At 38.2% G+C, this 26538-nt stretch overlaps 1 protein-coding gene and 1 long non-coding RNA gene across 3 annotated transcripts in view; one reads left to right on the forward strand and one right to left on the reverse strand.

Annotated features, from left to right (window-relative positions):
* The window catches only part of USP38 (ubiquitin specific peptidase 38), a 32110-nt gene extending 27008 nt beyond the window's left edge, over nt 1-5102 (reverse strand). For both annotated transcript variants that reach the window (XM_031029850.2, XM_006734923.3), the window contains exons 1-2: nt 3889-5102; nt 2176-2311 (exon numbers count right to left, since the gene is read on the reverse strand). In XM_031029850.2, coding sequence (XP_030885710.1) covers nt 2176-2311; nt 3889-4570 — 818 coding nt within the window. In that variant the 5' untranslated portion in view covers nt 4571-5102. The remainder of the gene's footprint in view (nt 1-2175; nt 2312-3888) is intronic.
* A 142-nt stretch (nt 5103-5244) lies between these two features.
* The window catches only part of LOC145720105 (uncharacterized), a 134106-nt gene continuing 112812 nt past the window's right edge, over nt 5245-26538 (forward strand). The window contains exon 1 of the long non-coding RNA XR_014142840.1: nt 5245-5445. This is a non-coding gene — a long non-coding RNA (uncharacterized LOC145720105). The remainder of the gene's footprint in view (nt 5446-26538) is intronic.

Genomic DNA, 26538 nt, shown 5'->3' on the forward strand with positions numbered 1-26538 from the left:
CCTGGGTGGCTCAGTTGGTTAAGCGACTGCCTTCGGCTCAGGTCATGATCCTGGAGTCCCAGGATCGAGTCCCGCATCGGGCTCCCTGCTCGGCAGGGAGCCTGCTTCTCCCTCTGACCCTCCCCCCTCTCATGTGCTCTCTCTCTCTCATTCTCTCTGTCTCAAATAAATAAATAAAAATCTTTAAAAAAAAAAAAAAAAAAGAAAAAGTGGTAAGAATAAAGGGAAAAGGAAAAATAAAAAGAACAGACAATATGAAGAAAATCCTAATAGCATGGTGTCACAGGATTTCTAGAATTTTAAGAACTATGAATACCAAGATATCAAGAAGATGAAAACAAAAATACAGAACACTAAATACGGCAAGGAGATAACCATAAATTGAAAGTAGTAGAGATAGAGGCCATATAGCAGGAACAGTATTTATACAGATCTGTGGAACTTTGAGAGAATGAGCAACAAGAAACTGAAAGTAATATTTACAGCTAAATTGATTCAGTTAAATTTAAGACCACAAGGAAAAAAGAAGGAAAGCTAGAAGAGAAGGGTCTTTTCAAACACTACATAAAAAGGGGGAAAAGGTGGAAAAAATCCAAGTCCCCAAAGTTTGTGTTACAGATAGTAAAATTTATACATGTAGCTTTTGGAAAATCCAACATAAATACTTAAGTTTATATGTCATGACTGCAATTTTATAACAGGTACACAGAAACCATTTTGTTCCAAATCCTTGTATTTTATTTAGATGTGCCACATATATACACATATATGTGCGTGCACACTGTAGAAAAAAATTACAAAAAAACCCAGGCAGATGTGAAACAAAAATAGGAAGAGAGGAAAAGCTCAATTAGAAAAATAGAGTCATTGAAATAAAGAAACTCAATAGCTAGAATAAGCTCTACAAATGGGTACCTTTGAAGAAAAAATTAGTGAGTTGTAAGACAATACTGATGTTCTTCCCCTTAGATCTCCACAGGCTTTGCTCCCTCATTTCTTTTATGTCTTTACTTCATCTTCATGTTCTCATTGAGGCCTTCCTAACCCATCTTATTTAAAATTGCAAACCACTCCCTCATACTTTATGTCCTTCCTATCTACTTTTTTTCCAAAACACTCATCACTATTCAAATACTAAATTATAGTTTTAATTATCATATTTAATAAAATCTAAAACAAAATCAATTTTAGGTTGTATAATTAGTTTATGTACACTAAGGAAGGAAAAGTCATGCCAATTAAACTAGAATATCAAGTGACTGTACATTTCCACATTTTGACATCTCTGAAATCAGGATATATCTTATACGTTACTAATTTACTGTCTTCCTCTCCATCTAGAAAGCAAGTTCATGAAGACAGATTTTTTTATCCATTTGTTCAAGGTTTTGAAACACTGCCTAGCACTCATGGTAAGTAAGTGTCCAGTAAACACGTTTTGAATAAATGAACAAATGAATTAAGAAAAGCATGAAAATGCTGAGGATAAATATTAAGTTTACACCTAGAAATATAAGAATAAACTGAAAGACATCAAGAAGAAAGAGACAGAAACAGTACCAGAAAAAGCCTAACTACTCACAAAGGAATGACAATTGGATTGACAGCAGACTCCGTATCAGCAACAATAAATGCCAGAAGACAATGCAGTATTATTTTCAAAATGCAGAGAAAATGACTATCAAATTAGAATTCTGCATCTTACCAAATCATCTATTTAAGAATAAGGAAGAAAAAACATATTTAAACAGACAAAGGTAGAGTGTATTATCCAGAGATTCTGATTGAAAGAGAAAGTAAAAGTATGTACTTAGCTTAAAAAAACAAAAACTAAAAAACCCAGGGAGAAGAAACAGGTTGCAGGAAACCATATTGAGTAAGGAAATTAGTAAAACATATTGATAATCCAACCAACTCCTTACTGTACAGTAAGTGTATACACATGTATATTTTTGGAATTAAAAAAGCTGAACTGAAAATGGACTTTGAATTACCAGGAGGCCTGTCAAACCTATATAGTAAGGTAAATAATTCATTCCAATTAGTTTGGAGAATATGTATTTCATTCTATGATTTCAGTTTTAAACATCTAAGTTTTTCATCACCCACAAAATACAACAAAATATCTCCTCCTCCCAAATCTACACCACCATCTACAGTGTCATGAAGAAGTACCTGCAAAGAGCTTGGGTCATACTTGCATCTTTTACATTTGGATCCGTAGTTAGGCTCCTGATGAGAACTGTAATCATCTGAAGAGGAATATGCTGCACAAGGCTTGCCAATGCTACAGAAGGTTCAAATGATGTATCTATTTTTTTAATTAAAAAGAAAAAGGAATATGGCAAGGAGGTTCAAGTGAAGTATTTAGAGAGAAACAACAATTTACAAAAAAAAAAATGTACTTGCGGCAAAGGTGTTACTCAGGAAGCAGTTGTTAGGCTCTACCACATGGGTAGACTCTAACATACAAGAAATGTTAAATTACAGAGAGGAGAGATGAAGGGTGAGTAGCAATGATTGCTCATTATAGAGAGAACTACTGCAATATAAAAACTACTGTTCACTACACCATATTTAGTTCATAAGTTACTTTATTTTCCTGCATTATTAATATTAAGTCACTGTTGTGTTAAAATATTCATTTGTAAGTCAGCAGTCAGAAAAGAAATTCAAGGTATCATTTAAATTCCCACTTTAGACAAAGTAACTTGTAACTATTAATTACAGTAGTCATTACATTGCTCTAAGGAAGATTTTTAAAAATCTCTTAAAGAAGTAAAAAATTAAGGTGAATTTTGAGGGGACTTTGCTTAAACTATATAATAATTAAGCCAATTCAAGGCAAGCACCTTTACTGCCACTGTTGAAAAAGTTCTGGGGAAATCTAACAGTTCTAGCAACACAGGCAATACAAGAAAAATTACAATTAAAAAATTAAAACAATTCAGATACTGCAAATATATAGTTGGTAATTCTTTCCTAAACACATTTAATTCATCAGAATACATGGAGCTTGTTAAAACTCTATTCTTATTTCTGGTTCCCAAGATAAAAGACACCTCCTTCACAAGTTCAATTTCAAACAATAGAAAAGGAGAATGGTTGTACCAAGTAGAGAGGAAGCGAACACAGTTTTGGGTCTATTGTTTCACAATTTACAGAGCTGAAAGCTCCAAGTCCAAACAAGGAATGTAAATGCAAGGTAAAATTCCTGGTGAGAAAGTATTTTCTTGCCAATTATCACTTGACTCCTTCCCACTTTCTAAGGATGTAGTTCATGGGCTATACACTGAGTACAAAAACACCTATTTAAGTCCTCATACTCTTTCCTTTCCCTCATTCTACCTGTACCCTCTCTGCCTGTACACTATTGTAGAAAAAAATGTCAGTATTCAAAAACTACATAGTTAACTGTGATAATCCAGTAATAAACCACACAGCCCAGGAATAAAAAAGTGGGAAAATTAAAAAACGGGAAAAACTTATAATGACAAGATGACAGAGTCACAGTACAATAATAATATGGTAAACATCATTATGCTATCATTAGTCACTAATGAATAGAAGCTTTATTTAGTAGCTATCATTCTCAAAGCATTCCATAACTTCAGCAGAGGCTGGGTAATTAAGCAACTTATTTAGTGCCAAAGGTCTTAGACCTTAATGTTTTCAACATTTAGAATAAGAACACTACTTTCTTTTTTTTTCAAAGGTACAAAGGGACAGCCTAAATATGGAAGTGGATGGGAATTAAACTTTGGATGAGGGTATTAAGATTTGTTCTCCATTAAGAATGTTTTCAGGGCAGAGAAGCAAATATGATGTGTGTCTAAGAGACACACTGAATTTCCAGGAGAGATTTTTCTGGAATATAATGACACTTACCTGTGGAAGAAATGCTTGCAAAAACTTCTTGCAGGGAAGGCAGGAGTGTGGAGGGCTCGGCCTTCCAGATGTTCTGCAGCAAATTACTCACTTTTGTCACCTGAGAGACATATTCCCGCAGCTCCTTCTCCTGGGTGGATACGCACTGGAAATGGCCTATCGTTCGAACAAGCTGTTGACAGAAGGTGATCGACAATTTCCCCTTGGGGATGCACTGCACGAAGTCGGTCAGGAGGTCGCTCAATCGGGCACAGAGCTGCGGCTCCGGCCTCTCACACACCATGCGTAACACCTCCACTTGCAGCAGGCTGAAGAGGTCCAGCACTGATGGGCAGCTCATGATCAGCTTCAGGCCGTTGTGAATGTAGTCCAGAATGGCTACGTCCTTCCTGTCCAGCGAGTGGTAGCCCTGCTGAAGGAGGCCCAACACGAATGTCTTGTTGAAGAAGGACTCGAACTCTGGCCGGTGGTATCGCGCATAGGCCTCCAGCACTTGGTGTCCCACCTGCCGCTGAAAAGGGTCTTGGCCCTCCAGGATGAGCCGGGTGGTCAGGTCAAACATGGCTTCACACTGCGCCTCGTCTAGCCAATGTTCTGCCGATTCCACCACCTTCCTCACAATCACCCGCTTTAGGGGCAGGGGGTGCGAAGAACTCACCAGGCCCTCCAGGATCTTGTCCATTGTCGCCAAACTGCAAGGCCAGGGCCAGGGGGTTAGGAGCGGGGGGCGACAGTCCCGACGTGGGGCAGGAGAGTCCCGCGGCAAAGGTGAACTTGGAGCGCAGCAGCAGCAGCGGCACCGACCACCGCCACCGCAGTCTCAGCAGCCACATTTATCGGGCAGAGGGGCCCATCCAAGCCCGGGCGGGAGGTGGCAAGCCTGGGGAGCGTCGGAACCGGCACCGCCCGCGGCAGGCCTAGGAAGCCAGCGGCTCGCACTCCGCCGCCGCCCCGGGCCCGCGCTCCCTCTCAGCATCAGCGCGAAGGGGATGGCGAGGACCCCCGGCGGCGGCGGTCACTCAAGGCCCGTGGCTGCCAGCCAGTAGGTGGAGGAAGCGCGCCTTAGCGTCCCGAGGCAGGTGTGGACGTCCGGGCTCAGCAGGTCGTAAGATGAAACCAGCCCTGGCTTGAGTCAGAAACCGCTGTCACTGAAAGTGCCGGGTCAGCCCCGGAGAAGATAAGGAGGTGAACCCCCTTGACCCGGATTCAGAAGTTCCCGCAAACAGGAAGTGAAGGACGGAGGTCCCTCCGGAAAGGCCCGCCCTCCGGCCCTCGGGCCCTCAGCCCCTCCAACTCTCTAACCACCTCTACCCGTCTCCCCCTTCTCCTCCCCAACTCGCGGCCACCCTCCAGGCTACGCTCCGACCCCCTCCCCGCGCCGCCCCGCCCCTCTCCGCCGCTGCTGCGCAGGTGCGGCCGCTTCCAGTCGAGTCGCACGGCGACTCTCGCGTCATTGGGGAACGTGTGTCGAGTCACAGGCGGTTTTTTGGGAGGCGCGGCCGGGAGTGGACGCTGAGGAAGTGGCCACGACTTTAGTATTCCCACCTTCCGACCTCTGTAGGTTCTGTGCAGGTCAGGTTACTCGTGAAAGCCTGAGGAAGTGCTGTTTATGTAAAATTTTGTGAATGAGAAAGTTTTGGAAACGAGAGCAAAACTTTCGGGGAGAAAGTAAGGAAGAGAATTCAAAACTGTGATTGAGGAGAAATGGTTTAGGTCTTGGTTCGTTCATCGAGAAATGAGCTAGGGCTCCTAAATGTGAGTGCCTTCTCCTATGTTGTGGTTATTAAAGTAAGAACTGTACTGGCAGCTGCGTGCATTTAGTGAGGGTCATTATTGGTAGAGATTTGTTTTATCAAGCCTCTAACTATCCTTTTAGTGAGCTTTTGGGGCACGCTGAAAAACTAGAAGCTGTCCAAAAAATGGTGGAAGAGTAAGGAAAAGGTGGCAGGTGAGAAAGAATGACAGGTATATATTTGCCTATGTCATATTAAAGAGTACTTTGAAAATAGAAAACCAGGTGAAAATTGCAGTGTTTAGTTCCTCATTTAGTGGCACTTCACGCACTAGAGTAAATAGTGGTTTGCAGATACTGGTTTATAAATTGAAGGCTTGTGGCAACCATGCGTTAAGCAAGTCTATTGGCGCTGTTTTTCAAGCTGCATTTGCTAATTTTGTGGCTCTGTCACATTTTGGTTATTGTAATATTTTAAACTTTTTAATCATTACTTGTTATGGTAATCTGTGAGCAGTGATTATGATTCACTGGAAGCTCAGATGATGGTTAGCATCTTTGAGCAATACAGTATTTTTAAATTAAGATATGTATTTTTTTAGACATAAAGCTCTTGCACACTTAACAGACAACAATACTGTGTAAACATAGCTTTTATATGCCCTGGGAAACCCCAGAATTTATTTGACTCTTGTGATAATTCACTTCATACTACAGTGGTCTGGAACTGAACCTGCAGTATCTCTGAGGTTTGCCTGAATGTGTGCATGCTGACATTGAAGACTGTTTACAGTAAACAGCTGCAGTCATCATGCTTGTACTTCTTTCAAGTTAAATTCCAAAGATTTACAGGGGGCGCCTGGGTGGCTCAGTCGTTAAGCGTCTGCCTTCGGCTCAGGTCATGATCCCAGAGTCCTGGGATCGAGCCCCACGTCGGGCTCCCTGCTCTGCGGGAAGCCTGCTTCTCCCTCTCCCACTCCCCCTGCTTGTGTTCCTGCTCTCACTATGTCTCTCTCTGTCAAATAAATAAATAAAATCTTAAAAAAAAAAAATTCCAAAGATTTACAATAAGAATATAGGCTTTACTCAGAGGCCTTTAAATTGGAAAAAATTGTGTAATTATAGCCCCATTCAGGTTTGGGTAATATAGTTGTGAAATAAGGCATAAATGGCCTCCAATAATGACAAAACTTAAAAGAAATGGTTTAAGATAGAATAGAAATAGAATAGATAGGTATATTTTCCAATAGAAAAATGAACAAAATTCTACATTTTTTACTTTGCTAAATATTGTTTTGCTTTTACCAATTTACAAAATGATTATACCAATATATTTAACATGTCGATTAGGGTAATCTTAAGAATAGCAGTTTGGATGAGAAAGGAGCCGAGTAGAGGAAACTTGAGACTGAGTTTGCAGGAAGAAATTGAAGATAAAAGAGAAATAAGGCAACTGATCGGTCTAAAAGACAGTCATGCTAGAGCACAGGAATAGCTTTGGAACTTTTTCCTTTTCAAATAGATAGAGGGTAAAACTACAGAGAAAAGTTGGAATTTACTGGAAATGGTGCCATATTGGAAGACAAAAATAATGTAGAAAGTAAAACATTAAGAGGAATGAATGGTAGGACTGTGGATTTGTGGAGTAGCAGAGATTTGGAATTAGCCTTAGTGGAGGGTTTGCTAGGGAGCCATTTGAAGATGACTGAAGATTGCTGAATAACGGGAGTGAAGTAATTACTCCAAAATAGGAAGGAAAAAAGTACTGGTTAGTTAAAAACTTAACAAATCATTAATAACCTTTCTTTCTGTTAATATTCTGTCTTGAGAAATTGAATGTTGTAAAATAAGATGTCTGAGAGAACATAGTGCAAGTTGTTCTCAGTCTGCATAATACGGATAACATAGTTTCATACTGTCAGGCTTCCAAAAGCACCATGACTCAGTATTTTTAAAGTACTTCTTGAGTGATAGATGCATGAAATAAAATATTTAGTAGGTTTTTATGCTAAAATATTCAAAGCATGTTTTCCTGGTAAAAAAAAAAGGTAAAAAAAAATATTACAATGGTTATTGTAATATTTTAAACTTTTTAATCATTACTTGTTATGGTAATCTGTGAGCAGTGATTGGTAAAAAAAAGAATGTACACAATATGCTCTTCTATTGTTATAAGATTTCAGTTAAAAGTGGCTGGCTTTACATAATTGATTTTATCCCACAACTGAAAGTTACCTACAGTACCATGTTCTTGTTCAATATCTTAAAATATTTTCAAAAGTCTATGGAAAGATTTTGTTGAAGGGTGTTGTGCCACTAATCATTGAATTAATAGGTTCTATTGCTACAGGCTTTAAAATTTTGTATAAAAATTTACTCTAAGGCCCCAGTTATGAATTAAATGGTTTTATAACTATCTTAGGTCTGGAAATAGGAGGTAAGTGATGGGGGTGAATGAGAAAAAGCTTAGGATAGGGAATTATCATTTATTAAACACCCTCTATTTGCCTGGAACTCAATATAGTATAATTTATTCTTAGTTCTCAAAACAGACTTTGGAAGTAGACATTAGTGACTACAATTTATAGATAAGGTTATGAAAGCATGAAAGGTTAAATAAATAGCTATTAGGTGAAAAATGTATGTGTGTTTATGTTTGTGATAGGCAAAGAGGAAAGACATTTTCAAAGGCAGTGGTTAGAGTTGGCCAAATGCAACAGCACTACTATGAGGTTATCTTTACCCAGGATATTTATATTTCCTTATAGAATCAAAAGCAAACTCATTGTGTAGACTAGAAAGAGCTGTGATTAATAAATCATCTTGTGAATAGTTGCTAATAATCACTTCATGCAGTTTATGTTCATGTACATTTTTTAAATTTTAAAAAGATGGAAAGAAATATGGTATGGTGGGATAATATTTTTTATGATTTAAATAATGCATACCACACTTACCTAACAACTTAGTTTTAAAACCTTCAGTGCTTCCCATCTTATTTAGAATAAAATTCAAGTGCCTACCATTAACTGCAAGACTTCACATGAAGCAGCTCTTGAGTCTTTTTCTTACCACTCTCCTCCTTACTATGTGAACCACACTGGCCTTCTTATGGTTTTTCCTCAGGTCAAACTCTTTCAGGTCTCTGGGCTTTTGTACTTACTGAAACTTTCTTCTGTGGCTACTATAATTTAAGTCTGCTGAGAAGTCATCTCATAGGGTCACTTCTAGATTATCTACCACACTATTATGTTATTCTGTTTATTTCTTTATAGTACTTAGCCATCATGTGAAATTAACTTGTTAATTAATTGCAGTCCTTTTCTTTCCTCTAGAATCTAAGCTCCATGAGGTCGAGAAACCCTAATTTTCTTAGTAACCTCCATATCTAGTAGTTAGAACAGTATCTGGCACAAAGTAAACAATCTAATAATTTATCGAACAAATGAACTTTTTATTATTTTTAACAAAATGAAGGAATTAGTTTTAAAATTCCAAGAAATCAACAAAATAACTTCTAGAAAAGTGAGTTCAGCAAGATCTCAGGATACAAGATAATAGACAAAAATCAAATATACTTTTATGTATATACTAGCAATGAACACATGGAAACCAAAATAAAAAATGTAATACTATTTACAATCATAACAAAACAACTTAGGTATAAATCTTATAAAACATGGGCAGGACTTGTACTGAAATTGACAAAACACTCATGAAAGAAATCAAAGAAAATACAAATATATGAAGATACATATTGGGTTCATGGATTGGGAACTCGTAGTAAAGATGTTAATTATTCCCAAACTGACATATAGGTTTAACATAATTCCTCTTATAATCCCAGCAAGATTTTTTTTTTTTGTAGTTACAAGAGTATTCTAAAATTTATATGGAAAGACAAACTGGAATAATAACAATAATTTTGGAAAAGAAGAATTAAATGGGAGGAATCACTCTACCCAAATTTAATACTTATTATATATTACAATAATCAACACAATGTGGTACTGGCAGAAGGATAGACACATAGATCAATTAAACAGGTTAGACTACCCAGAAATAGACACACACAAATATGCTCAACTGAATTTTGGCAAAGATGCAAAAGCCATTCAGTGGAGAAAGGATAGCCTTTTCAACAAATGGTGCTGGAGCAACTGGATATTTATAGGCAAAGAAAAAACCTTGACTTAAACATTACACCTTATATAAAAATTAATTCAAAATGGATCATAGATTTGAATGTAATAACACTTTTAGAAGAAGACATAGAAAAAAATACTTGGGACCTAGGGCTTGATAAGAGTACTTTGACATAATACTTAAAAGCAAATCAATACATTGGACTTCATCAAAATTAAAAACTTCTCCCCAGTGAAAGACCCTGTTAAGAGAATGAAAAAACAAGCTACAGACTGGGAGAAAGTATTTGTAAACCAGGTATCTGACAAAGACATACCTAGAATAAAGAACTCTCAGAATTCAACAGTGAAAGGCTTTTGCGTATCCAGTGACACTCTCAAGAGAGTGAAAAGACTAAACATGGTATGGGAGAAAATATTTGCAAAGCTTACATCTGATAAGTGAATAATATCCCGAATATATACAGAACTACAACTCAACAATAACAAAACAATCCAATTCAAAAATGGGCAAAGGAGGGGTGCCTGGGTGGCTCAGTCAGTTAAGCATCTGCCTTTGGCTCAGGTCATGATCCTAAGGGTCCTGGGATTCAGCCCTGTGTGTTCTGTGTCAGGGCTCCCTGCTTAGCAGGGAGTGTGCTTCTCCTTCTCCCTCTACCCGCCCCCCCCCCGGCTTGTGCTCTCACTAGCTCTCAATTAAAAAAAAAAAATGGGCAAAGGGCGTGAATAGATATGTCTGCAAAGAAGATATTACGGATATACAAATGGCCAGTAAGCACATGAGAAGATGCTTAACATCAATAGCCAGTAGGGAGATGCAAATCAAAGCCACAATGAGATACCATTTTATACCCATTAGGATGGGTATTATTTAAAAAGGGGGGATAATCAGAGTTGCTGAGGATGTGTAGAAATTGTGCATTGCTAACAAGAATGTAAAATGGTATAGCTGCTGTGGGAAACGATGATTCCTCAGGTTAAACATAGAATTACCATGTGATCCAGTCCAGCAATTCCACTTGGAGGTATATGCCCAAAAGAATTGAAAGCAGGGACTCAAATGGATACTTGAACACCAGTGTTTGTAGCAGCATTATTCACAATATCCAAAAGGTGGAAAGAACCTAAATATTCATTAACAGATGAGTGGATAAACAAAATAAGGTATATCTACACAATATTATTCAGCCTTAAAAAGGAGTGAAATACTACAACATGGATCAACCTGGAAAACATTATGCTAAGTGAAATAAACCAGACACAAAAGAACAAAAATTAAATGATTCCACTTACGTGAGGTACCTAGAAAAGTAAAATTCAGAGACAGTTGAGTAGAAGTTACCAGAGGTTAGGGGGAAGAGGAATTTGGGAGTTATTGCTTAATGGGTACAGAATTTCTGTTTGGGAGGATAAAAGTGTTTGGAATTGGATAGTGGTGATGATTTCGCAACATGTACTTAATATTGAACTGTACACTTAAAAATGGTTAAAAAGATAAGTTTTATGTATGTTTCACCACAGTAAAAAGTTTTTAGAAAATGGGCAGTAAAAAAATTAAGAAATCCAATTGAAAAGCAAAAAACCTGAAGACATTGCACTGAAGAGTATACACAGATGGCAAATAAGCACAGGAAAAGATGTTCAACATCAGTAGTCACTAGGGAAATACAAAGACCATGAGGTATCATTACACACCTCTTAGAACAGCTAGAGTAAAAAATAGTGACTATAACTAATGTTGGCAAGGATGCAGAGAAACTGGATCTCTCATACATGCTGGTAGGAATGCAAAATCATTCAGCTACTCTGGAAAATTATTTGGCAGTTTCTTAGAAATTAAATATGCAACTACCATATGACTGAGTCATCAAACTGGGTTTTTATTCCAGAGAAATGAGAACTATGTTCATTCAAAAACATATACACAAATGTTCAGAGCAGCTTTATTTCTAGTAGGCAATAACTAGAAACAACCAAAATGTTTGTCAGTAGGTGAATGACTAATCAAATTGTGGTACATCCATACCATGGAATACTAATCAAAATAGAAAGGAACAAACTCTTGATAGGCACACCACTTGGATGGGTCTTAAGGACATTATGTTTAAGTGAGAAAAGCCAATCTCAAAAGTTATATAATGTGATTTCATTTAAAAAAAATTTTTTTTAAAGATTTTATTTATTTGACAGAGACAGACACAGTGAGAGAGGGAATACAAGCAGGGGGAGTGGGAGAGGGAGAAGCAGGCTTCCTGCCAGAGCAGGGAGCCTGATATGGGGCTCGATCCCAGGACCCTGGGACCATGACCCGAGCCGAAGGAAGACGCTTAACGACAGCCACCCAGGCACCCCAGTGTGATTCCATTTATATAACATTCTCAAAATGAAAACAAAATTTAGAGATGAAGAATGGATTAGTGGTTGCCAGAAGTTAGGGATGGTAGGGTTGGGGAAGAGGAGGGTGGGTATGAATATAAAGGGATAGCTTGAGGGTGATTTTTGTGGTGGTGAAATAGTTTTGTAGTGTATTAGTGTGGGTTCTCCAGAGAAACAATGAATAGAAACAGAACTGTATTGAGATTTATTATAAGGAATTATCTCACACAGTTATGGAAACAGAAGTACTAGGATCTAAAGTTGATAAGCTAGAGTTCCAGGAGAGTCAATGCTATAGTTCTAGTCTAAGTCTGAAGGCAGGCAGAGAAAATGAATTTTCTCTTACTCTGCCTTTTTCTTCTATTCAGGCCTTTATTGGATTGGATGAGGCTCACCCACACTGGGTAGAGCAATTTGCTTTACACAGTCTAGTGAATCAGATGTTAATCTCATTCAGAAATGTCTTTACAGACATACCAAAGAATACTACTTGACCAAATATCTGGGCACTCTGTGGCTCAGTCAAGGTGATACAAAATTAACTACACAGTCTATCCCTTGTCCATTTGGCACCCCCACACATCTCCTTAAACCATATTTAATCTCCAAATAAAGACAATGACAAGATCATAATTTTACCAAATATCCTGAAATATGGTTTCCCTGCTTCCCCAGAAGAGAAGATAAAGTTTTGAATGATGTTCTCTCTTCTTTATATCTTAATAACTTTATATCTTTATAACTTAAATACCAAATGATGTAAAATTAACAATACTTGCATACTATATGTTCCATCTTATGTTACTTAAGGGAATAAAAGGAAAGAGAAAATATTTGCTGCATATATTAATATATATACTAAGAAAATACTTTTCTTATACATACCATGCAAGTATATTACATACACAGATAACAAAATCAGGAAAAAATATTTAGGATATTTATGGTCTTCATTTGTGTAACTGGTCATGTTATAAATATGTTATAAATAGCTGGTATTTATAAGAACCTTTTTCTCACTATCTTTATTCCTTTTGCCTTCAGCAAGCACTTTAGCTGGTTGTGGTTTTTTGCCTGGTAGAGTGACTCAAACCTTTATTTCTGAAGAGTCCTGGTCCATTAGTAGTCCTGTTTTGATTGGATTCTTATAGACTGACTTTAATCACTTAGGGCATGTAGTGAGAGATGCCTTAAAGTATCTCTTATATTCCGGACAGAGTACATTCCTTATCTCTAAGGTAGACTAGCAGTCTGATTTCTCATTGCTGGCCAGGATCAATCACCATAGCCAGCACAGCAACCCTTTTTTTTTGCCTGTTGATTCATAGGTATGAGTTGTCCAATGTGGCCTAGTGGCATTCTTAGCCCTTAGTTCATTGGAATCATTGTTGTGTTTCCTTGTGGAAGCATTCCTCTGTTTGGATCCAAGACTTCTAAACTAGCAGAGCATAAGATCTCAGTAAGAGGGAACAAAAATTTTGCTAGTAGGTCACCAGGGGTAATGAGTGGTGCCACTCCTACTTCTATCTCTTGATTTCGGGACCTGTGAATCCTGGTTGTGAGAGAAATAGCATCATATATCAGTTGTTGATTCAGAGAATACATAGCCTTCTGGAGAACTTTGCTTTAGCCCTGCAAGTTGTCACCAAGTTGGCACTGTAACTGAGTCTTCAAAAGGCTGTTCCACTGTTCTCTCAAGCCAGCTGCTTCAGGATGGGGGGTGGGGAACAAGATAAGACCAATGAATTCCATGAGTATGGGCCCATTGCTACACTTTGTTTGCTGTGAAAGGAGTTCCTTGATCAGAAATAATGCTATGTAGAATACATGATGGTGGGTGAAGTGGTAGTTTAGGCAGAGGCATTGTATGCAGAGAAGGAAAACCCGTATCCAGAGAAAATGTCTGTTCCCAGTAAGAACAAAACACTGCCCCTTCCATGATGGAAGCAGTCCAGTGTAATCATTCTGCCACCTGGTAGCTGGCTACCACCTCAGGGAATGGTGTCATATCAGGGATTAATATTGTCTTTTCTATTGACAGATTGGACACAGCAGTGGCCATAGCTAGGTCAGTCTTGGTAAGTGCAAATCTATGTTGCTGAGCTCATGTTAACCTCCATCCTTGTCACCATGGCCACTTTGTTCATGAGCCCATTGGGTGATGCCAGGAGTGGCTGGGGAAAAAGTGATTGGCCACAGTCTATGAATCAGTATGTAATAATATGTCTGGCCATTTCTCCTTCCAAGGAAAGTGAACAGTCAGGTGCACTGCTCAAAGTTCTGTCCACTGGGAGGGTTTCCCTTCACCACTGTCCTTCAGGGATGTCCCAGAAAAAGGGAATGTAGCGCTCCAGCTGTCCATTTTCGGGTGATGTCTGCATATTGTCCAAAACCATCAGTAAACCAGTCCAGAATCTTCCTCTGTCAACTGATTATAGGGAACTCCCCATGAGGCCATAGGTGCAGGCTAGGAGAGAGAAGGTAGTGTGGCAGGGGTGAGGACCATGGGCATTTGGGCCACTTTTACAGGTAACTTGTGCCCTCAGGGCCTGCTTGAGCCTAATCACGTATATACCATTTTCACTTGATAATGGAGTCCTACTTTGCCTGCCACATTTGTGCCTTGGTGGGTCAGATAACACCCAGTTAGTTCATGATGAGCAACTCTGGTCACATGTTATCCTGGTGGCTCATGGTTGTACATTCAGTTTCTACTAAGGCCCAGTTGCAGGCCAGGAGCTGTTTTTCAGAGTAAATATCTACAGAAGATGGTAGAATTTTGCTTTAGAGTCCTAGGGGCTTGTGTTGTTCACTTCTAGGGACTTGCCAAAGGCTCCAAATAGCATCTCTATCTGCCACTGACCTTTTAAGCTTTCAGGCTCATCAGATATGGTGGATCATATGGCGCAAGTAGCAGAGCTGCTTGTACAGCCACCTAGACTTTTTGCAGAGCCTTCTGTTCTAGACCCCAGTCAAAACTAGCAGTTTTTCAGGTCACTCAGTAAATAGGGTGGACTAAAACACCCAAATGAAGAATATGTTGCCTCCCAAAACCAAAGAGGCCCACCAGGGGTTCTGCCTCTTTTTTGTTTGCCCAAGGGACCATATGCAACAACTCATCCTTTATCTTAGAAGGGATATTTAAACATGCCCCGTACCACTGGATCCCTAGAACTCACTGAGGTAGAAGTGAATATTTGGCATATTTATTTCTCACTCTCTGACATACAAATGTCTTACCAATAAGTCCATTTTGCTCACTAGGTCCAATCAGCATACTGTCATCATTGTAATAGACCAGTGTGATATCTTGTGGAAGGGGAAGGTGATCAAGATACCTGTGAACTACATTATGACCTCTAAGTTAGGGCTGGAGAGTTAATAGTCTCCCAAGGTAGGAAAGTGAAAATGTATTACTGGCCTTGCTAATGGAAGCAAACTACTTTTGGTGGTCTTTAATAACAGGTATGGAGAAAAAAGAAAAAACATTTGCCAGATCAAAAGCTGCATACCAGAGACCAAGGAATGAGTTAATTTGCTCAAGCAATGAAACCACATCTAGTAGAGCTATAGCAATTGGAGTCTCCACCTGGTTAAGCTTATGCTAATCTGTTGTTCTCTAAGATCATCTGTCTTCTGCATGGGTTAAATAAGTGAGTTGAATGGGGACGTGATGGGAATCACACTCCTGTAACTTTCAAATCCTTGGTTGTGGCACTGATTCTGTAGTCTTTTCCGGAATATGATATTGCTTTTGGTTTACTGTTTTCCCAGGTAGAAGGCAGTTCTAATGGATTCCACTTGGCCTTTTCCACCCTAATAGCCCTCACTTCACAGGCCAGGGAACCAATGTGAGGATTCTGCTAGTTGCTGAGTATATATATTCCAATTATGAATTCTAGAACTGGATAAATAACCACAGAATGGGCTAGGAGACCCACTGGGCCCAATGTGAGACAGACTTGAGCTAAAATTCCATTGATCACTTGACCTTCATAAACTCCTACTCTGGTAGATCATAATGATGTTTTGGATCTCCTGGAATTAGTGTCACTTCTAAGTCAGTGTCCGGTAATCTCTGAAAACTGATTATTTATTTTTCCCACAATGCAGTTAACCGTGGCAAAAGCCTGTAAGTCACTTTGAGGAAGGTTTGGAGAAAAATTAACAGTATAAATTTTTGCCAGTGTACTGGGGTTCTTCCTCAAGGGTACCCAGCCTCCCCTTCTTTCAAGGGGTTTTGGGTCTGTAAACTGGCTCAACTCTCAGGCTCAACTCTCAGAACTAGTTGAGGGACCATGACTGTTTTTATGACTCAAGTTAGACTTTTGTTTACCTGACCTAGAATCTTCCTGTTTATAGATCAAGTAAGAATTTAGTAGGCTTCCTATCTATTTCTCTATTTCACTTCCAGGAACACTATGATTGACTAGCCAATGCCATATGTCTACACAAATCAAACTATTCTGATTGCTGCTTTGACTCTGCTATCCATTATGGTAACCACACCTTGACTTTGGCAGTTAAGGGCTGCCACTTGACTCCTGCTACCTTGGGATCCAATTACTCTCATTGCATTTAGGTTTTCTAATTTGGTGACTACAGTGCACATTGTAAGGTCTGGCCTATAGAGAAGAGCAATCACTGAACATTTCAAAGATGTTGGGGCTCCCCTTTCATATTTATTTCTCACAGTAGTAAAAAATATGTTCTATGGACTCTCCCAGTATGGGCAAGTAGATATTAAATGACTTTAACATTCCAATCTCCCTAAGCCTTTGAATCTCTTCTTCTGCATTAAAGCAAGGCAGGTTTGGCATTTCTTTCTTTAAGATTTTATTTATTCATTTGACAGAGAGAGAGAGCGAGAGAGGGAACACAGGCAGGGAGAGTGGGAGAGGGAGAAACAGGCTTCCCACTGAGCACGGAGCCCGATGCAGGGCTTGATCCCAGGACTTTGGGATCATGACCTGAGCCGAAGGCAGATGCTTAACAACTGAGCCACCCAGGTGCCCCAGGTTTGGCATTTGTAATTTCCTCACTGTGGGGTAATTGACATTGCTAAAGTAATTAGTGTGGTTAGAAGAGAAAGCATTCTAATCTGGACACTCCAACATTAAGACTAGAAGGAAAAGACTAGAAGGAAACAACAAAAGAGACTATGAAGAAGCTACAGTATATAGAAGGAAAACCAAGAGAATATGGTATCCTGGAAACCATGTGAAGAAAACAATTAGCTGCATCACATATTGCTAAACGGTCTAATATGATGAGGATTGAGACCTGACTACTGGATTTAATAACATTAAGATGAGTGGTTGGATGGAGTGGTGAGTATTAAAGCTTGATAGTAGACTCAAGATAAAATGGGAAAGAGAGTGGTGACAGCAATTTTTAACAACTCTTTCAAGGAGATTTGCCAAAGAGAAGGGGAAAAAATGGGGTGGTAGCTACAAAGTGAAGCAAGATCAAGCAAAAGTTTTAAGAAAAGAGAAAAAGCATGCTTGTTAGCAAATGGAAAAAAATCTAGGAAAGAGGGAAAATTATTGATATTGGAGAAAGAAGGAACAATTGCCAAGACAATGCCCTGGACTAGATGGGAAAAGACCTAGTATACAAATGGAGGGGTTTCTCTTTGCTAGGATCATGAACAAGTTCACTCAGTAATAAGACAGCAGTTGCAGGTAGGTAGGTGCTTGAAAAATCTTATCTTCCTCCACCCTATTCCTTGAAGATTTTAGTTCCTAACTCCCCAACACTGTTTCAGACCCTATTCCTGTCTTAATTTTCAGTTGACTTCAATGGCTACATAGATGATCCACCCAATACATTGTCATTCAGTGCCTTGACCTCCTCTCTTCCTAGTTATTTACTCACATGACCATACCTCTACCTTTGTCATCCCTAATAACTACAGCTTCTCAATCATCTCAATTTGAGGCATCCCACTTCCTGACCACTATCTCTTATCTTTCTAGCTTAATAACCTATATTTGAAGCATTCCAACAAGTCTCTGACCTCACGAGAAGCTACAATCCATTGATTCTAAAATCTTTTCATTGTCTCTCACCCCCTCATACCTTAACTTCTATTCTTATCCACCTTAAATTGCATGATCAATCATAATCACTTCCTTGCATATACCCTTAACTATCCTTCCCTTCTCTTGTCTCCTTGTATTTGGCTAAACCACAACCCTGTTTATGTCCAATTCTCTGCCTATTCCATACTTGTACCTGTGCATGTATGTAAACATGGCTGGAGGAAACAAATAGGGGAATTAGTGCTGCAGTTTGCTGTCATGAAATTTAAACGGAATGTGTTTAGGAGGAGGGAGGAAGAATGGTATGGAAGGAGCAACAAAAAACGAGAATGTCATCTCTAACCTCCAGGCCTCCTAGTAGTGGAGTTAGGACTTTGAGCTGCAGAGAAGAGGGCTGAAGGCTTGATCAGGTTTTTAAAGCAAGAAGTGAAGAGAATGTTCAGAGAAGTCCATTCTGCTAATGACTGAGTCTCAAAAGGCCCGGTGGAAAGATTTCAGGTGTTAGACAGGGATAAGAAATGGGATCAAAAAAGGGGATATTCAGAGCCTTATGGGAATTAGAGTCTTGAAGATGAGAATTTACTCTGGCTTTTTGTGACAACTAAAATCAACAGGCATAAAAGGCATTCTGAAATTAATCTTGAAAGTCTTTAATAAAAGCTTTAAGTTCAGAATTGAAGCTACAACGAAACAAATGTGCAACCTTAGTACCTATTCAAAGACAAACTTGGGCTCAGATTACTCATGAGTGCAATACCTATTGGCAAAATGTTTGCCTCTGAAGGGTACAGGGTGGTAAATAAGGTTATGAAGGAATCTGAAGAACTTGAAGGTAATCATTGTCTTCAATTTATATCATATGGCAATTATTGCTGCTATCTCAAAGACTTTCATTATCATAAGGGGATTTTTCTCAAAAGCTAAGCAATATTTTTTCCCTCTTGCCTGGGAAGAGTTTGTGTAATAGCATTATTGTTGATTTATAGACATTTTACCTATTGTTACATTCAAACAAAATTTTATTTATTTATTTATTTAAAGATTTTATTTATTTATCTGACAGAGAGAGACACAGTGAGAGAGGGAACACAAGCAGGGGGAATGGGAGAGGGAGAAGCAGGCTTCCCTCTGAGCAGGGAGCCCGATGCGGGGCTTGATCCCAGGACCCTGGGATCATGACCTGAGCTGAAAGCAGACGCTTAACGACTGAGCCACCAAGGTGCCCCTCAAACAAAATTTTAAACTTGAAATTTGATTTTTAAAAATCCTCAAAGATTAAAGCAGTCATAACTGGCTGAACATGAATTCAAAACAAAGAAATGGTAGGGGAACTCCAAAAATGGCCCTAAACAATGGACACAAATGTTTATAGGTACATAAAAAAATTATTATGGCTACCCCTCTGCTGCCTAGCATCATCCACAAGTAATACAAGAGAAAACAGTGGGTGGGAATATTAAGTTTTGTCTATTTCTTGTTTTGGTCAACCCACCTGTGTGTCTCCTTTTCACTTATTTATAACAGGAACACAGAACTACCATTGCTACTGTTGAATGTTGAGAGAGGAGCAGTTTTCTGATTGGGGACAACTGAGGTATTGCCTTGCTCAGAGAGGGGCATGTAACCACAAAGCAGGGCAAGTTATCTTTCTGTTTTTTTAATATGTTACATATTTTTTTCACTTTCAGTTATAGATTAGTGAAGAAAAAATATTACTGTTTTTCAAAACAGACCGAAATGGATTGACTCTACTCTCTCTTTTATGGTGTGGCCTTGGGTAAGTTAACATGCTTGCACCTCAGTCAGCTTCCTCATCTGCAAAATGATAGTACCTCCTTATTCCCAGGAATGTTCTATGTATTAAATAATCCAGTGTACATAAAGTGTTTGACACATAATAGCACACAACAAATATTTCTTTTCCCTCTTTTATTAGTTGGTGGTTTAGCTGAGAAAAAACAGCAATGTAGGATTTTACTGAACCATATCCTTTGGTACTCAGACCAGGTCCCCCCTCCCTCCTCCCTCCCCTCCGCTTCCTTCTTTCCTTCCTTCCTTCCTTCCTTCCTTCCTTCCTTCCTTCCTTCCTTCCTTCCTTCCTTCCTTCCTTCCTTCCACCTTCTCTCTGAAAAGTAAAGGTTGTGGTTTGGGTTGTCATTTGTTTTTATGAGGAAGGTCACTAAGGGGTGAGGTTAATGGAGGATACAGACTTTCTCAGCTATCCATGTCTGGATCTTGGATTGGTTTAGAAAGCTCAGAAAACTGGGGGGTTGTAAGTTTTTGGGAAGAAATTGTTTAGTAAAAGCATTGAGGAAAACAGCTAATGGATTGTTAAATGCATTTATTATTCATGACTCTATAATATAGGGGCAAGTGCTAATTACAGAGTTTCTGTATTACAAAGGAGCCCATGAAAAGAGAGGAGTTGGATTGGTGGGCAGGCTAGAGTTTTTTGTTTGTTTGCTTTGGTTGCTTATTTGTTTGTTCGAGATAGGATAGCGAGGCACTTTTTTCTAAGCTTGTAGTAAGAACTTCGAATATAATCTATGAGTATATTCTTCCAAAGCGAAAGAAAGCCTGTCCCTTTTTAATGTCTCTTCTAGAGTAAAGTCAGTGCAACTGTATTTATCTAACCAGAACATTTTTCTGTCTAATGTATCTCATAGTTCCATATTTTGATTCTGGTCAAATCATCTGGAAGTGATGAATCACAAGGATAAATTAACCAATTTACTTAATTTAGCTTACAACAGTTGCAGTTATTCAAATGATTCATTTGTTCTATTCCAAAGTTTTTTGATTCTTACTGCTGATATGTACCACAGTAGCTTTAACTCCCTATTGATTATTGTATGGTTAATAACAGGTCTTCCTTACAGAAAAGAAAGAAATTTCAACTAATCAGTAGTCACAGCTGCAGGTATTATCTAATTTATTTAAATTTTTATTAGTTGGATTCAAATGCTGGGTCAGCCCCATAATTCAATTCTCTTACTCCCTGATTGCTGAAATATTATTAAGTCAGGAAACTGGACTAATCGATTACATTTCTAGTTCATGTTATCCACTGATGAAATAGGTGTGCTCATTGCTGTTAAACAAATTTTATGTTCATCTCTAAATATTTTATATTCCCCCAGTACCTAAGGACCCTCCCCCTGCTTTTCTTTGATAATATCCTTCTTTCTTTATTGGAAAGATTAAGGACTATCACATCAATTCTATTAATTTCCCTCTTCATTGGAAAAAAGTTTTTGAATTTTTATATTCTTCCCATCTTCCTTCTAATCTCAGAAAAGAAAACGTCCTCTATTTGTTAATTCTGATGCTTGTGCCTTCCATCTCTTCTCACCTTTTAGTGATACTTTGCTTCATCGATTATATCCTTGTATCATCAGTCTCTTTCCATTCTCCTCACTCTCTCTCTAAGTACATGTTCCTTTCTTTAATCTTGTTATAATCTTATCTATTTACCCTTTGGGAGCTCATGGTATTTTAACAACACTTTATAAAGTAACATATGCTTTACACTGTCTAAACTGTATGAAAAAGAATGTACACTTGACTCTTATAGTTCAGGAGTTATGCTTTAGTGAGCCTCAGTGAGAATTACCAGTGAAACTGGTAATTCACTTTGGCATATGCACTTTTAAATTATTGAACAATGTTTCTATTAATTATTTAGGTGATTAGAAGTATATCCTCATTTTAGTAATTTAACAACAAAATTATTTTCCTCTGTTCATATTTTACTCAGAAGTGATCTGTTAGACAAAGATTGATATCATTTACCAAGAAAAAAGACATATCATTATTCTTGCAGGAAGAACCCCCTCTTGGGTACTTTTGTATCTCTCTGGGTTTATGATTTTCTACCCTGAAAATCACAGTCATTATTTCAGTGACTACTTTGTAGTTACACAACTACTAAGATACTTTGCTGTCCCAGGAACTAATCAAGGCCAACCCTATCCTAGAAATGAGAGTGATATAACCTTTTGAAAACCAGTTTAAGAACACCTCAGATTGCTTATATCACTTAAATACCACCATGCCATAATGAAATAGCCAAACAACTACATTTTCATCACATGGAAAAAATATATGTCTCACGAGATTATTTAATAGACCTGTTAGATAGAAATACACCACTAACACAATCAAAGCATTATTACCAAGGGCCATCTGTTGATATATGAGAATAGGATCTTATATAGAACCAGATAACAAAATTACCTTCATACCTAATTGTGTACTTTCAAAATTAGAGAAATAAATGCACAAAAGATACATAGTAATAATGTCCAAATGAAATACATGAATGTTAGATTTTTAATGTAATTTATATTATTGTCCGAAGCACTTTTTTGTGAAAAAAATTAATAAAATTATTAAATGTTAAAAACACATTATGGAGGATTCTCAGAAGATGGTAGAGTAGGAAGCACCAGGAAGCTGTCTCCTCATTGAGATAACAGTTACACTGGCAGAATCTGTCTGCTGCAACTTTTTCACAACTCTGGAATCTATTGAAGTCTTGCAAATTCCAGGGGATACCTTGGATGGCAAATTGCAGTTAATTTTGGTCAATTTCAGTAGTAATTACCAACTCCCCACTACCAGCCACTGTGGCAGGCGGCTGTGCACATGTTCCTGGAGCAGTTTGCACATAGCTTGCAGGAACCAAACCGGGCAAAAATAGACCCTGTCCTCCAAATCTCAAGGTCTGATCACAGAGATGCAGGTGTCCTCCTCCCACTGTTGCAATCCCCTCTCCCCCAGGCTGAAGTGACTTCCAGAGGATTTTAAAGTGCCAACACCTTTTTCCTCTCCCCTTAATTTTTTTCTTTCCCTCGCTTTTGGGAGCCAGGACATTAGAAAACAACTTCACATGTGGGAAAATTAGAATGTGGCTATACATGCTCAGAGAAGGTCTCAGAAAAGACCTGGATGATCTTAATTGTACACCTGCAACTGATTCTTGGCACAGAGATAGCCTACAACAGCAACAATGACCACCACCACCACAAACACAAACAACAAAAACAATAACAAAAAATAGTAAACCCTCAGGGAAGAGGAGAATCTGATTTCCAGTTACCACATTATTAGATACAAATAGCTACTTTTCAATAAAAAAAATCACAAGGCATACAAAGAAACAGGAAAGTATGGCTCATTCAAAGGAAAAAAATCAACAGAAACTGGTGTTGAAAATATCTAACGGTAGATCTACTACACAATGATTTTTTTTTTAAAGTATGCTCCACACCCAGTGTGGAGCCCAACACAGGGCTTGAACTCACAACCCTAAGATCAAGACCTGAGCTGAGATCAAGAGTTGGACACTCAACTGACTAAGCCACCCAGGCACTCCATACTACACAATGATTTTTTAAAATTTTTTATTGTTATCTTAATCACCATACATTACATCATTAGTTTTTGATGTAGTGTTCCATGATTCATTGTTTGTGCGTAACACCCAGTGCTCCATGCAGAACATGCCCTCTTTAATACCCATTACCAGGCTAACCCATCCTCCCACCCCCTCTCCCCTCTAGAACCCTCAGTTTGTTTTTCAGAGTCCATCATCTCTCATGGTTCATCTCCCCCTCCGATTTCCCCCCCTTCATTCTTCCCCTCCTGCTATCTTCTTTTTTTTCCTTCTTAACATATACTGCATTATTTGTTTCAGAGGTACAGATCTGTGGTTCAACAGTCTTGCACAATTCACAGAGCTCACCATAGCACATACCCTCCCTAATGTCTACCACCCAGCCACCCCTACACAATGATTTTTTAAAGACTATCTTAAAGATGCTCAAAGAACTAAAGGAAGATGTGGAGAGAGTCAAGAAAATAGGTATTAAGGAGGGCACTTGTGATGAGCACTGGGTGCTGTATGTAAGTGATGAATCACTAAATTCTATGCCTGAAATTAATATTACAGTGTATGTTAACTAAATGGAATTTAAATAAAAACTTTAGAAAAGAAACATACTATGCAGATAAAAAAAGAGTAGAGCTTTAATGTTGTCACCATAACAACAACAAAATGTTAATTATGTGAGGTGAAGGATGTGTTGACTAATATTATTGTGTTAAGTATTTCACAGTATATACATGTATCAAACTATCACATTGTATACCTTAAACTTACACAATGTTATATGTCAATTATATTTTAATAAAGCTGGGAAGAATGACAGAATTAAGTAATTATTATTAGTAATTATTTTTTAGTAGTAATTATTTTATATATAAATGATAATCAGAAAATAGAGATTGAGAGAATGGATAAAACAGTTCAGTTAAACATAAGAATAGACAAATAAGGGTCACCTGGGTGGCTTAGTCAATTGACCGTCCAACTCTTAATTTTAGCTCAGGTCATGATGTCAGGGTTGTGAGATCGAGTCCCACATTGGGCTCCATGCTGGGTGTGAAGCCTGCTTAAGATTCTCCCTCTCCCTCTGACCCTCCTCCACATGCTCATGCTCTCTCTTTCAAAACAAAACAAAACAAAAAAACCTAAACATTGTGGTAGTCATTTTGCAATAAATACATATATTAAATCATTATTTTGAACACCTTACACTAACACAATATGTCAATTATATCCCAATAAAACTGGAAAAAATAAGGGAGAAATAGACAATTCTACAATAACATTTGAAAGACTTCAGTATACTCTCAGTAAGGGATAGAACAAACAGAAGTAAGGAAACAGAAGAATGCAATGCACTAAGTAGATCAAACAGACATACACAGAACACTCTACCCAACAATAGCATACATATTCTTCTCAAGTATACATGGGACATTTTCCAGGATAGGCCATATTAGGTGACCTATTAAGTCTCAGTAATTTAGAAAAGATAGATGTTATATAAGTATCTTCTCTTACCATAAGTGGATGAGATTAAAAAGAAATGAACTATCAAGCCATGAAAAGACATGGAGGAACCTTAAATGCATGTTGCTAAGTGAAAGAAGCCAGTCTGAAAAAGCTACATATTTTATGATCTCAATTATATTACATTCTGGAAAAGACAAAACTAAGGAGAGAGTAAAATGATCAATATATGCCAGAGGGGGAAGGAAGAGATTAAAAGGCAGAGCATAGGGATTTTTTTTTAAGATTTTATTTATTTGTCAGAGAGAGAGAGAGCACAAGCAGGGGGAGTGGCAGACAGAGGGAGAAGCAGCTCCCCACTGAGCAAAGAGCCTGATGTGGAACTCCATCCCAGCAACCTGGGGTCATGATGTGAGCCAAAGGCAGGCGATTAATCAGCTGAGCCACCCAGGTGTCCCAAGCATAGGGATTTTTATGGCAGTGAAACTATACTGTGTGATATTGTAATGATGGGTACATAACATTATACATTTGTTAAACCCATAGAATGTACAACAGAGAGTAAACCCTAATGTAAACTATGGCCTTTGGTTAATGATAAAGTATTAATATTTGTTTGTCAGTTGTAACAAATGTACCACATGAACACACGTTGTTAATAATAAAATTGGGGGTTTGGGGTATATGAAAATTTAAAACTTTCTGGGGAATTTTGATGTAAACCCAAAACTGCTCTAAAAAATAAAATACATTAAAAATCACATTATGAAAGATGCTATTTATCTCATTTGTCTATTCTGGGCTCTTGAATCTTTATTACAGAGTGAAGCAGGGTTTGTTCTGTGATTTGATTTTACCGTGCTTGCGAGTTAATAAGTTAGGCTGGTACTGCTTCATCAATGCATGAGCATCAGTATATTTGCATCAGTTCCCCTTGGCCCTCATTTACATGAGGGTGGCACAGAGGGCTTAGTTGGGAGCCTGTACATGTAGTTGGTTGTGTTATAAGAAAAGAAAACCAAATGTGGGAATCCCCTGCTTTTATAGCAAGCAATAAGCAAGCCTGCTCTTTGGGATGAGGGCATTACCTTATCTCTCAAGATTGCTCACTGTAAATACAATCTTGAGAAATGGCCTAGGCAAAGAGTGGTTAGGGCTTTGCATTCTTGGCACACTCTGTAAGAATGTGCAGGATGCCAACTACCCACGGTGGATCACCTCTCCCAATAGGTCCTTTTAGTTATGGTATCTCTTTCTAACAATGTTTAAGTAAAGAAATGCTTCACATTAGGATTTTTAAAAACAATAAATATACATTTTCATGTGCAATTGACCTATGTATACTTATATAAAATTAAGTATAAATTCTTTTTTTTAAAATTTTTTTTATTTATTTATTTTTATTCTTATGTTAATCCCCATACATTACATCATTAGTTTTAGATGAAGTGTTCCATGATTCATTGTTTGTGCATAACACCCAGTGCTCCATGC

The sequence above is a fragment of the Leptonychotes weddellii genome, chromosome 2, assembly GCF_054177405.1.
Source record: "Leptonychotes weddellii isolate Sample4059 chromosome 2, ASM5417740v2, whole genome shotgun sequence".
NCBI lineage: Eukaryota > Metazoa > Chordata > Mammalia > Carnivora > Phocidae > Leptonychotes > Leptonychotes weddellii.